The following is a 13,659-nucleotide window of genomic DNA, read 5'->3' as shown; positions in this document are numbered from 1 at the left end:
AAAAGAAAAATATTTTTTAAAATATAAGCTAACAAAGATTTTTAAAACAAGAAAACTGAGCAAAGAACAAACACATCCTTGAAAATATGAAGCCAATTTTTCTCTCTTATTGCTTACATTTTAAGTTGTTGTTTTCCTTCCATGTAACACCACGGTGATGTTTTAAGAGAAACACATTGCCTTTCCACAATAATGGACATTTCCATCTATGAGATATAGCTGAGAAAATCTGTCTGTCTGTATGTATATATGAGTGTGTATGGGTGTATATAAACGTAATTCATGATGACTCTGTCTATATATAACTCTTAAATTTCACTATAATTTCTGTTAACTATCATATCTTTATCCTGTGATTGTCTTTCATTTTGAACTACCTTATGTTCCTTATGGCAGAGAGTTCTTCTGGCATGTCTGCTTAGGAAAATGTTATTTAGAATCAACATGCAGCCAAAAAGCTCACGTGCAGTGAACAACTTAAAAACAAACAAACAACCCCCCCAAAATAACCTTCTTTGCTGAGCTGGGAGAGTGGAAAATCTCCAGAAAGACTAATGGAGAGGTAAGTGTTAGTAATGAGTTTTAGGAACTGAACACCAACAAGACACATAGGGAGCTTACAGACAAAAAGGAAACCTGACCACAGATGTAAAGACAAACACAGGGAAACATTTTGTGCTAAAACATTTGAGCAAATTAGGATCCTTCATTCCATGACAAGGCCATGAAGAAATCTCATTTCTGGCATTTGCTGTAATGTCACAATACAGCATTGTTTTGGGATTGCTTGCTTTTTAATCAAATGGCAAGTTCAGAGTAAGAGGGGAAAAAAACACCACATTTCTATCTTTGTGAAACACTGGATAACATTATCATAGCACTGAATTCAAGCTAATGCAACATATGCTTAAAATTTGAAGCCACATATCCTCAGCTTTTAATAGCTCTGAGAAAAAAGGAAAAGCCAACAGTTTATTTCATTCCTCCACCACCTGGTAAGTACAACTTTTCCAGTGTCTGAATAGTGTAACATGGCCTTAAGGTCTTTTCTTTACAACTTGGCATCACAAGGTCTCTTTACAGGCAGCACCTTTTAGAAATGTAAGTGCATGGTGCTTCTGGCTATTAAAGTAGGATAAAGTAATCTAATTTTTGCTTTTAGCAAACCACATTTTTTCACTAAGCAGATGTAGAATTTTACAGTCTTCTTCACATTGGAAAGGAACAAATATGAGTCCACATTTCCCACTGTTATTATTTAAAGCTTGACCTCACACCTTCCTTATCAAAACATGAGCCCCTTGTAAGCCAGAGGAGCATATCCCTGCTCATCCCTACAATATTACAGTGCTTAAGAGACTTTCAAAGGGACACACACCCTGGTTGAAGCCAGCATTGCAGCCAAGCCTAGTGCATATGCAAAGAATGCTGCTGTGAAAACAGTTTTCCAACCATTATTTCTCATGTCACCACCAGATTTAAATAGTAGGAAGAAATTCTTTACTCAGAGGGTGGTGAGGCGCTGGCACAGGCTGCCCAGAGAAGCTGTGGGTGCCCCATCCCTGGAGGTGCTCAAGGCCAGGCTGGATGGGGCTTTGGGCAGCCTGGGCTGGGGGGAGGTGTCCCTGCCCATGGCAGGGAGGTGGATCCAGGTGGTCTTTAAGGTCCCTTCCAAACCAACCCATTCTGTGATTCTGTGATCTCCATGAAAGGGAATAATGAAAGAGTGGGAAGACTCCTGTAATCACTGTGATCTGCACTGTAAGGTAATGGATTTCATTTGAAAAAAAAAAAAAAGTCACCATACACTTTGAATTTGGTACAGAGTCCAGGCTTCATGTCTCCCAGGAGGTGCACCATTGTGTCCAACAATTCACGACTTGAAGTAACCAGGAACTCACGGCCACATGCCAGCGCAGCCACATCTGTGAGAGAACACAAAACATTACTCTAAAAATTCATGTTTCGAACAAAGGTTTATGCTAATTATGAGGACAACTAAAAAAAATGTCAGCTGTGAAGAATGAACTATGGCATCTATATAAACTTCAAATTATAACCATCTACACAGCAAATACTGAAGCGGCAAATGATACTGATTAAACTCCTTCATAATCCTGCTTTGATAATTCAAATATTTATTCAGGGTGGCCAGTATCCTAATAGTAACACAGTGAATCATGAAACAAAATGTTGGATTTAAGCAGTTCTGAGCTGACATCTGCAAGTAATGTGGGAATGAAGCAGAGCTGATCATCATAGGTTCCGTTTTACAAAAATGAGATTGCAGATTGTTTTACAATCAGTCAATCCAATGTGCCTGGCACATTACACAACTGAAATGCTTGTGAAAGTCTACTCAAAAGTTCTTTTTCTATTTCTCTGCAATATTCATGCACAAACCAAAAGGCAAAAACATTTCCGGCAACTACTGCTCCAAAACATATTTTCCTGAAATGCTTTTCCTTATGCTTGCCCCATAATTCAGGGCATCCTCCTATGCAAGAGGTATCTTCCAGCAACCTTTATCATGCTGAAGTTTCAGCAACCCCTTTCCTAAATTACAAACAGAAAAATCTTGGCATTAACAAATTCACTGGAAAAAATTGTATAAGCTTCAGTGAGGCAAGATTTCATTCCACCACAGTGATTCCTGCTCAGGCAGAACACCACCATCCTTCCCCATCCAAGCCTTTAAACGTTTTCTTTGTTCAGACATTGCTTTTGCTATGATTTCTTTTTTCTTTTTCCTCCAATGAGGCTATGGGAGAGAACTGCATCACACCTTTACTTGGTGCAGTGGCACAGTATGCCACATCCTGTGCTTTATTATAATCTTCAATGGAACCACGACACCTAAAATCACACATTCAAGAAAGCTGTTAATGCACGATTCCCTGACTTGTATAAATACCCATTGTTTCATCTGCCTTACATCATGACATTAACTGATGCCATTTTGAGAGCTGCACCGTTTCACAAAAATGCAGCTGAGATATCGTCCCCATTTCCAATAGCCTTCCAAGTCAAGGGCAGCCAAACTAAGACAGATGCGTGGCTTCTAAAATAAATATTTAGTATAGAAGTTAAGGAAGTTAGGTTTGTTAACTTTTAATTCTCTTAGCACCATGGAATTGGGAGATCTAGAAGACAGTGAAGGTAGAGTCCACCTGGCATCAACAAAATTCTCACACAGTTTCAAAATGCTGAACACATACCTTGAGGTGGCTGCACCGTCTGCAATTAATTTGAGATTAGAACATCTCTAAAATGTTAGAATTACCGGTGATTCAGAAAGTGTATTGCTTGACATTTACAAAGTAATGTGAATATACATGACGAGTAAAATGGCCCTTTTTTTACCTTAGATTGAACAGAAGTTTAAGGAATTTCAAAACTGAATGGCTTTTATGCATCTAATCCTGAACTATGCTACAGAAAGTACAACTCCTCACAGAGCTGCCAAATGACAAAATCTCTTAGAACCTTAAAAGAATAGGAAGTCACCAAAATACTACATAACTGACTTCAAAAAGCTGTAATTATTGCAGTACCTACATGGCATGTGGAAAATCCCAGTGCCTACAGAATGCTATTTTGAGAGAGAACATGAACTCACTTGTTACAATCCCTGCCAAAGCTAACACAAACTGATTTTCATCAGAATCCAAATCCTGCTGTTTCATGTCTTCACTTAATGACTTCACAAAGCTCTCCATAGTCTGTGCAGTGATTGTAAAAAACTTTGCTGCTTTGCTCTGCAAGTGTGGAGGAGAAAAAAAAGGATTATGCACACTACAGCAACAATGATTATTAGATGCTACAGTCAGCTGGACAATCTGCAATATTCCTAAGACATCCAGTCACCTCACAAGACAGCGGAAAACAGCAGGTACACACTAAGTGATGTGTTTAATCCTCTAATATTAGAAACCATTACCTCAGGAGAATATGGGAAACTACTCAATGCTACATTTATTTGTAAAACTATACTATTGTGTATTGACCTTCTAAACCCACAGGAATATGTATCAAACAATAGAATTAATGCTTAGTCTCAACACTGAGGACAGTAGCTTTTTGCTTTGCAGTAGTCACATGAGGTGTTTCATATTAACATTTCAAAACAGCCATTTGGGTCAACATCCTATCCAGCTGAAGACTGGACAGCTGCCTAAGTTAGTGGTTTGACATGAATTTCCTACGAAAACGGATTAAATGCCCAGCAAATAAGCATTTGATTGGATCCTAAAAGGATTCATGAATTGCTCAACACAGATTGGAGAACAAGTGACTACGCAGAAGTTCCTTGGAAAAGGAAATTGAGGTCTCTTCTGGGTCACAGGTTGGATTTTGGTCAGCAGTGTCAGAAGTACAGCCCATAATTATGTGATGCAATCTTCCCCAGGCAGCACAAGACCTCAGCAGGAATACTGCTCTGTTTTGGGGTGTCTCAGTTGAAGAACCAACCGGCCAGCACAAAGCTCAGAGCAGATCAAAGAGCCTTGTCAGAAGAGCAGGCAGAACCCACAGAGAAGAACTGAAAGAATCGTTCCTGTTTATTAGTAATTCTGACCTGTAAAACATTGCTGAAACACTATTTCCCACAGAGAATTCTGTTTTTTGTAAAAAAATAAAAAATAAATAAATAGCCTAACAGGAAGCCCAGATTTCCCAGTGCATTTAATAATTTTGCTAGTTGTTTCAGGAGAGAGCTGAAACTTCTAGTAATTTCCTGCAGCAACCCAGTAGAACAGCCAGGCAGTTCAAGAAAGTGCCTAGAAATTACGATCATTTTGTGAAATTCCAGAGCATCTATTCATTTTTCAAAATGACTGAGAAATTCAGTATTTTATCACAACCACTGTCGTCACAATATGTACAAATCTACCGATACCATTCATTTATTCCTCCATTGCTCCACATTGACCACATCAAAGACGTATTTTGGGAGGAAAGGAATACAGTTCCTGCGGGGCGATTCCAGCAACAGGGAGTAAAAGGCAGGGTCAGCCAATACTCCATTTCTTCACAAATTAAATTGTGGTCCCCGAAGAACAGGAATAAAGGGATCATGGGGAAGAGAGCAGAAGAATGCACTTCTGCTTCGTCCGGGTGTACTTTAACTACTTATATGGGCAATGTCCCTCAAAAAAGGTCATTTTAACATAAGCAGTGATGACAGTTCAAGCAGCAAAGCACATGAAATAAAGTGAAGGAAGAGAGACTACTACTGCAGACTAGAATAAGCTATTATAAAAAAGTGAATTCACATGAAAACACAAAAGAGTACTAAGCAAACCAAGTAGTTGGTATGTTGCACAGACCCCAGACAAAATCTTTTGTCAGCCTCCTGAGGTGCCACTGGTGTCCTCTCTGCTGAGCCTTCTTCTTTCCAAACAACCATTCCTTAACTAGCGGGGACGTCTGAGAAGCTGAGGCAGAAACCAGTCAGGTTTATAAACAGCATGTTACATACTCTGCACAGCCTAATCAGCTTGACAGTGCTTTCATGGAGCTGAAGAATCTCTCACTCACAGACATGGAGATAAGGGCAGCTCTGAGAGCAGCCATTGACGTGCTTGAGCTCAGATGGTGTAAGGAGCCCTTGGCATGCCAAGGAAACCCTGAATGAAAACATCAGGTACCATGCCATAAAACGCAAAGCCATTTTTCACCATAGCAGGTAACTGAAATAGCCGACCACTTCGTAGGATCTAAAATTTCTCAGGCTGAAGTAAACCCTGCTGCCATTCTGAAATCAAACCTTCAGTTTCTGTTTCAAAATTAGAGCCCTGAGAAGTGAATATTCAGCTGCAGGTTTTTTTTTTTGAAAGACATCTAGAACAATCTCATGGGAATTAATTCATCTTTGGCACATGCAGGTAGGCATACTTGAAAACTCTCATGCTGCTTCTCTGGATGCTTCTCCAAGCTCTAGAAATGTTGAGCCTGGGTAGGAACACCTGGCATTTCTCACCCAATGCCTTGCAAACTACTTGTGCTACAGTTCAAATTTGCTGCTCAAGTTTTGGCTTGCCTAACCCATATGGACACGAACGCTCTATTAGTCACAAACACCATTTCAGTCAATCTGCATTACAGAACTGTACAAAAGACCTACTTCTGTATCTGTGCAATGACTGAAAAAGCTGAACATTGGTCCCTAAGGCATGAAATTATCTTGAATTGATGCCACCCTTCCCCACACAGTTAAATATGAGCAATAGCTTGAAAGCACTCCTGATGTTCTTATACATTTTTGTAGTTCGTAGCACCTTCTCAGGGGAAGGGGGAAGATGCCACAGGCATCACAGCTTGTCCAAAAATAACACAAACCAAAAACTTTTTATGACAAATCTCCATCGTCTCTTAATAACCTGACTCACTGTCAGCTGTAATCTGTCGTCGATGCAATGCCATGCAATCCTTTTATGTTTTTCCTAGTAGTCTTGGTGCAAACCCAGCCACTTTTCTTATCATGTTATGCGCACCAACACAAGAAAATGATGTCCACAAATTTTGCTATGACCTTCACTGGAAGAGCAGAAGTTCAGTGGGCTCTAATGATTGCTAGGAATGACTACAGCAGAAGCATTCTGCCTTTCAAATAAGCTTATAAACAAAAGTATGGCATCTTCATAGTAAGGCCTTGCACAAATCATCTCTGTATCGATTTTGGTTTTACTCAATTCCATTTAATTGTGATATTTAAGACTGCTTCCAAAAAGGCTTCCACTAATTTTACTTTCATCTTGTGCAAAAGTGGTAATTTATGGCACTAGTGTTTTGTTTGAAGGGAGTGTGCCCTTTCAGTACCGTTTCTCAAGTCAAGTAATGATGGCGAGTCACCAGACAATTGTCTGCTCTTACAGCTATAAACTGTCCCGAAATACACAATGTGGTTTTATACTGTTTTTCTTGCTATGTGGAGGCTTTGTAGCACCTGCTTGCCTGTCAGTTTTTTTGTATTTTGTATCTTGAATTACCAAAAGCTATCAATGAAAGGTATCACTGTACAGCTTTTTAATACCCAATACAAAGTTATACTTGCATTTTGGTGCGCCTGATCTGAAAAAGCTTTTACAAGCACACTAGTTCACCACTAATTGTAATGAACTAACACTATTCACTCAGATATTCACCATGTTGCTGAAAAATCAAGACAGAAGAAACTGTGGCATCAGTTCACTCAGCTTCAGTAGAAGTTCCTCTCATGGTGGCTATGGCAAGACTGAAAATTGTATTTTTGTCAGCCTTGTTCTTCTGATCCTTCCTAATTCCATCAGCTGCACGTGGCAGTGAACTTGTGTTGGCTGTAATATTACCATTGTCTTTAACTGTTGGGTTGCTTTGTGTTTATTTGCATTTAATAAAATACCTGTCCATGTTCATCATTTAATGAGATTCAGTAGACTTGAAACAGCTAGGCATTCTAAATTTCCAGGACTCGAGCAAATATTAAGTTAGCACAAAGACTGTATTAGGATGAAGATTTAAAGGAGTTGAGAATTGATGGATGTATCTTCTCTTCCATGGAATTGGCTCCTCCAAGCTTTCTGCTGGCATGGGAACCGCTGCTTGTGCACAGTGCAAGTCTTTTGTGCAAGTAGTGTTAGCTTGCAAAGATATTTACGTTGTGCTAGCTGTAGCCTTGCTTCCAATTTAACTGTGTGTGGTGGAAAACAGTTAATCCTTTGATAACATGCAATTTAATTACTGCACTTATTCCCAGCCTGCTACATGTTGCTAAATAGCTCCAGCGCTTCTTAAATAAAAATGGGTTTTCCCCAAAAAACATACAAATCAGAAAACATTTTTACTGTCCAATTAGTTTCTGAGATATATCCCTACATTAAAGTGTGTTACAGAGCAAGGTACTTCTTGTAAATACCCAACAGCATTGCCACTGCTAAGCGTTCCCCTGCCATACTTACTCCTCCTAGGATGGTTTTAACAGCTTCCTCGTTGCTGGAGACACCCCACAGCAAGGTGCACACCGCTGCACCCATCTCTGTGCAATACTCTGCTTGCTGCAGGAGCTGCTGCTTAGCCTCATGCAGGTGCTGCCGGAGGTCTAGTTTCTCCTGAAACAGGACAAGGAAATTTTGGTTGCATTTTCTGTCAGCCCAGGTGTTTAGGCTACAGGACAGAACAAGAAACATCATCAAGGCCATATATGAAAGAGGGGGGGGAAATTCACAGCAGTTGCAGATGCAGACCTTCTCTCCTGAGCTCTATCTGAGTCGTGTGTCTATCATGTAGGCTGACAGTAACCAGAAGCCTGTCCACAAGGTCAGCCCAAGTGACCCACTCAGACTGAGCGGCACCTAGAGAAGCCTGATAGGAAAGTCGACTCCTGAGCAAATAGCTGCATGTCTCCGAGAAAGGGAAGGATTTCAGAGGTCAGCCTTTCCAGCCACCTTACGAAAGATAATGGGCACATCTTACAGGAAGAGAGAGTTGGATTGTTTTTCCAAATGGACCGCCTTAGCCAATGTGGCAGGGTTGCTGGCTATCTAGGATAAATCCTGTTGTCTCTTCCAACTTCTTTCAGCTGGCACATTCCTGAACAGCAGTGGCAAAATGAGACAGAGTCCCTAGAAAAACAAGCCTAAGGTTTGAAGTTTAGAGCACCTTTCACGCTTAGGACCAGAAAAGCCCATGCTCTACCATGCATCCATCACCTGAGCGAGCTTGCAGAAAGCACAGAGCAATTCAATACAACCAGGACACGGTTTCAGTTTGCCAGTGCTTCCTTCCAATACGATGGGAAGCTGGCCAGAAGATATCATGAGATTTGGTATGATTCTATGTCTCACTGGCTTGCTAGAAAATGCCACGGGGTAGTGAAGCTGCCGCATCTCATTCTGTCCATTTTGGGGGTATGTGATTTTCAGATTCAGCTCAGAAAACGCCCTCCCCAACCCAGCCTTCCCCATACATCTGGTTATCACGATGAAGTCTGGGGAATGAGAAGGGATCTTTTCTACGTCATTTTGGAAAGTAAGCAAACACAACAAAACTTTCAGGCATGTATTCCCAATGAGATTTTAAAATAAGTATCTTGTCATTTTAGGGGTTCACCTCAATGGTTTGGAAAGAACAGAAAGGTAAGCTCATCTGCAAATCTAAGTAGCATGTTATTTACAAAGTACAAAGCTGCTTGTCTTCTGTTTGTCATCAATTACCCACCTAACCTCCTGTACCACATCTGACAGACATATTTGAGTTGCTTTATCATGCTGCTAATGGAACACACAGAGTGTAGTCTGTAAAATTCAAATTAAATTTATGAAGCAGGTTGCTGTGTGTATTTTCTCTCTGGACTCTCTCTCACCTTATAATTCAATACATGCAAAAGGCTGACACTTGCTGTTGATTTCTTAGGCATGAAGTGCCAGGAAAAGTCTCTTAACTCTTAATTCCTCTATAACAATGCTGAGACACAAAACTCTGCCATACCAAAGAGTTAGATTCCCCCAGCAATGATGCAAAGCCACCACAAGAAATGCCAGAATTTTGAATACATCGAAAGCAACACCAGAACAAAGGTACGAAGCAAGGAAAACAAAGTAGTCCGTTCAATAGCCAAGAAAACAAATAGAGCCTGCAAAAGCAAATAACCTAGCTCCTATCTGGAAGCAGCACTCCTGAGAGTTCACATCACGAAGCAATTACTGTGCTGTGCAACACCACCATCTTCAGGAAATGGTCAAGGCACACAAATACAGCAGCACTTCAGTACCTAACTACAAAAAGGCAAGGAAGGCATTAGCCAAGAATAACATGTGCACTTCAAGTTTTGCTCAGGTTCAGAAAGCAGCGCAATTCCCTAATCAGCGACACAACACTGCAAAGAAATTTTGTAAAACGGAATGTTGATTGCTGATCCCCTAAGAAAAGGGCACTGCTCAACCAGAAAAGGCATTTACTTTATGATCGTTTCAGTGTATCACTTCCTTTTCCTTCAGGAGATAAATATGTAGAAAATAATTCAGGAACTATATGCAAGGATGCCTACAGCAGAACAGCAAGCAAATGAAACACACTGTGCAAAGTGATTAACAGGAACAAAAAATCACACACACACATATATGTACACACACAACATCATCATTTATCCCAAAGAGCTAAAGGATTTCATAATGTATATAAGCTCAATCCACTCAAATAGACTTTTGTGGGATATGACAGGAGCTATTTAGACAACTGATGTATAGTGCTCTACAGCAAAGACAAGAAGAGAAGAGCTTTGATCTGGAACACAAGAACTGCTACTCTAAGTAAACTATCCGTGCTTGAACTAGGAGTTTCATCCAAAAGAAATCACAGACCTACACCACCTCTCATTCGTTCTGTAAGATTAACATGCATAAAAGTTGGGGCCCACTTATTGAGTAGCTACAACAGCATTAAACATTAATATCTAAGCAGCATGAAATACTAGAGAGATTTCATCCTGGATGCTTATACAACTAACCACAGCAAAACTAAGTAGCTATTGCAAAATAGCTGTTCCCAAAGATACTTCTTTTGAAGTAAGGAGTACACAAATAGACAGCTATTCCATCACACTGGCTACCAAACTTCATTCCAGAATGACTTCTCCATACAGATGTGCCCTAAAACGGCAAGTCTTATCTTTTCACTTATTTATTTTTCAAAAATTAAGTCATTTCTGTAGACTCATCTGCCTTTGTGCAACCCCCTACCTGGCAGATGCTATCTCTAGAAGCCCAGCAAGATGAAATTCTGCTGACTACAGGAGACAGCTCACAGTTCCGAGGAAGTGAACTTGCACAGGCAAATAATCAGCACTGATTCACACATCCCTCTCAAAGATTAAGCCACTGGTCTGTGTGATCCTGTTTGAATCCAAAAGGCTTCACGGAAGATCTGCAGTCTGAGAGGTCATGGTCTGGGTTATTCCTTCACTGTGAACAACTTTCCTCTTATAATCACTAAGCACAATATTGACATAGCAAAAGGAGCACTGTAATTCTGTTTTGACTCGCAGCTGTACATGGCAGTTGGATCAATAAGTGCGCTGAGAAAGGCTATTAAAACTAAACAAAGGTACACAGCTTCAAGCAAGCCAAACAAGAAACTAGTTTCATTTTCTATATTGCGTGGCTTACATTATCTTCTATTTTTCTCTTTGAAAATATGTCATAGTTACACTGAATTGAAAAAAAATATGATTTTGTAAAGTACCGTTTCAATGCCAACTGCACCACAATCTTCCCAAATACCCATTGTTTTACTTCAGCATGTTAATAGAGGCAAAATGATAATGATTGATTTTTAACACTCCTAACACTGGGAAGAACCCTACCAAGAAGCCCAGAACACAACCCCACACAGCTGCACCTCGCAGGATAAGCAAGCTCGAGAGATCTATGCAGTTATGGAAGAGTTATGTATGTAAGTGACAGACTGCCTGCTCACTGAACTTGTATCCATACATGTTGAATACTGTTTTGGTATCTTGTCATATCTTATCTTGTTATAATATTGACCTTTTTCCCTTTCGACTGGGGAAAAATGCATCAAATGGTAATGAACTTCTAGGTAAGTAGCTGACTCATCATCTAACTACATGAATAGAAATCCCAGACTGTTTTCCAGGCTGATGATGTGACATGAAAATGGAAAATTGATCGCTACTGCTCTTGTTCTCAAAGCTCAAGAACACAGGTATCAATATACCACCAACAAATATACCTTCTTCTCTCTCATGCAATCTGCCTGGGCTGCTTCCAGGCGGGCTCTGAAGTGTTCACAATCCATTTTTAACTGCTCTAGTTCCTCCTCCTTTTTCTCCATGCCTGTGATAGAATAAATTAAATAAAGGAAATAATAAGTTACGACCAACTGGCTTGCACAAAAAAAAAACGAATCCACTAAATGCAGATGCGTTAAATATTTGCTTGTGTTAGGCCACCTCCTAGTGGCTAAAGTGACATACAGCAATCTGCCACAGAGCTCCTACAAAATCTAAATGGACAAGATGTTTCTGATTCAAAACAGGGAAAGACTGAAAGAAACACATCTATCTACTAAATACTGTGTGCTGATAAAACACCATTCTGGAACCGAGCTCCAGACCCCCAGGGATTTTTTAAAATGTAGTCAATTTTCTTCTTTTTTGGTCTCAATAATAGTTATAAAGCATTTAAAAAAATTATAAACCATTTTAACGTTGTCAGTGACAAATTTTATCACTGACTCCCTTTAAAAAATGAGTCTCTGATGTCATCACGTCACGTAAGACACATGTATTTCACATTACAATTTAGGTGCTTTATTTTAGTGAATGGAAATCAAGTTCAAAGCACTATATTTTGAAATACAGGTATCTTTAAAAAAATCACCCTGAAGGTTATTTTTAACAATTACTGAGGTTTATATAGAAATCTAGTATTTTATTTTAAAAACCATGGTTCTGAGGGGTTGGTATTTATACTGGAAAAAAAAAAAAAAAAAAAAAAGGAAACATATTTAAGTAATTCCAAGCGGTAACTGTATCTACTCTATTTTTTATTAGTTTAAAAACAAGTTACAGGCCACTTCAAGCGCCACACCCTTGACTATGAATGTTCAGTTTATAGCCTAGCACACTTTATGTACTTCGCCTTATACGTGGTCAATATTTTTGAATGTGTTTACCAATCAGCATATCATATTAAACCATAAAAAGATAACGTGAAAAATACAGCCCCTACTATCCAAAGAGGTTGGATTCTGGCATTTTGTTTAGTAATTCTACATTTTTTGGAAATAAATTCCTTTATTTTTGTCCTAAGGGACAAAATATTATAATCTCAAATACACACACATTGCTTTGAGTAGCAGCTATAAATGAAGATAATTTAGCTACATACAGCTTTTCTAAAAAGGTGGAACATATTTCCCTCAGCTCTTGTGTGACTCTAAGCCACCTCACTAAGATTTTTTAACAGAAACCACAGAGGCAAGGAAAGGGTCCACTCCTAAGAAATAGATATGTGCCAGGGCACGTTCTCCAAGCATTCAATTCTTTTCAACCTGCAACTCAAGGGAAAATCATTAAAATGAAAGGAATTGATTGAATTTTTGAGGAACTACTCAAGTTAATGGTAGGAAACCTTCTTTTCCCTGAAGTGAAGAAAGTCCAGTCCCACACACCTATTACCATGTGAATGTGGGTCTTAAGTGCTTGAGGGAAAGGCATCTTGAGTCAGAGCAGGGCTCTGCTTATCAATGCAAGAACCTCTTCATCCTTGCCAAGTACATCCAGTGGAACCAACCCCCAGGGAAATCCTCTGGCTCTGGAAGGAAAGGGGCTCTCCAGAATGAAAAGAATCACCTCCTGCCTATGGGAGGATGGATCCACCCTGAATTCAGCAGCAGCACAGCCAGCAGGCACACAGACACTGCATCCTTCACTGCTGGACTTCAAAGGACCTGGAACCAAAACTGAGCCAGGAGAAAGGGAATGCCATTAACTACTGTGTGTCAATACAGCACTACACCTTATCTTTTAACGTCCTCCAGATAAAAGGGGAAGTATTATACTCTATAGATGTTTTATGTCAGGGGAAATGAGGCTTAGGTCCACCCTATATGAAAAAAAAAAAAAAAAGGTAGTGTTTTAAGTTGATAAAAAGAAACCTA

General features: G+C 39.7%; 1 protein-coding gene across 6 annotated transcripts in view; it reads right to left on the bottom strand.

Annotated features, from left to right (window-relative positions):
- HSF2BP (heat shock transcription factor 2 binding protein) overlaps positions 1–13,659 on the bottom strand; it is a 41,171-nt gene that overhangs the window by 22,661 nt on the left and 4,851 nt on the right. For 5 of the 6 annotated variants that reach the window (XR_005262366.2, XM_038172357.2, XM_038172371.2 and 2 more), the window contains 4 exons: positions 11,728–11,831; positions 7,938–8,087; positions 3,620–3,758; positions 1,808–1,925 (listed from right to left, as the gene is read on the bottom strand). Coding sequence is in view for 5 of the 6 variants with exons in the window: in XM_038172357.2 (XP_038028285.1) it covers positions 1,808–1,925; positions 3,620–3,758; positions 7,938–8,087; positions 11,728–11,831 (511 nt within the window). In the remaining variant the exon portion in view is untranslated. Of the gene's footprint in view, positions 1–1,807; positions 1,926–3,619; positions 3,759–7,937; positions 8,088–11,727; positions 11,832–13,351; positions 13,507–13,659 lie in introns of those variants that run through there. The other variant, XM_038172407.2, reaches the window with a different exon arrangement.

This window comes from Anas platyrhynchos, chromosome 1 (genome assembly GCF_047663525.1).
Source record: "Anas platyrhynchos isolate ZD024472 breed Pekin duck chromosome 1, IASCAAS_PekinDuck_T2T, whole genome shotgun sequence".
Classification (NCBI taxonomy): domain Eukaryota; kingdom Metazoa; phylum Chordata; class Aves; order Anseriformes; family Anatidae; genus Anas; species Anas platyrhynchos.
The sequence above is the reverse complement of the archived record's forward strand: the minus strand, read 5'-3'. Positions and strand labels throughout refer to the sequence as shown.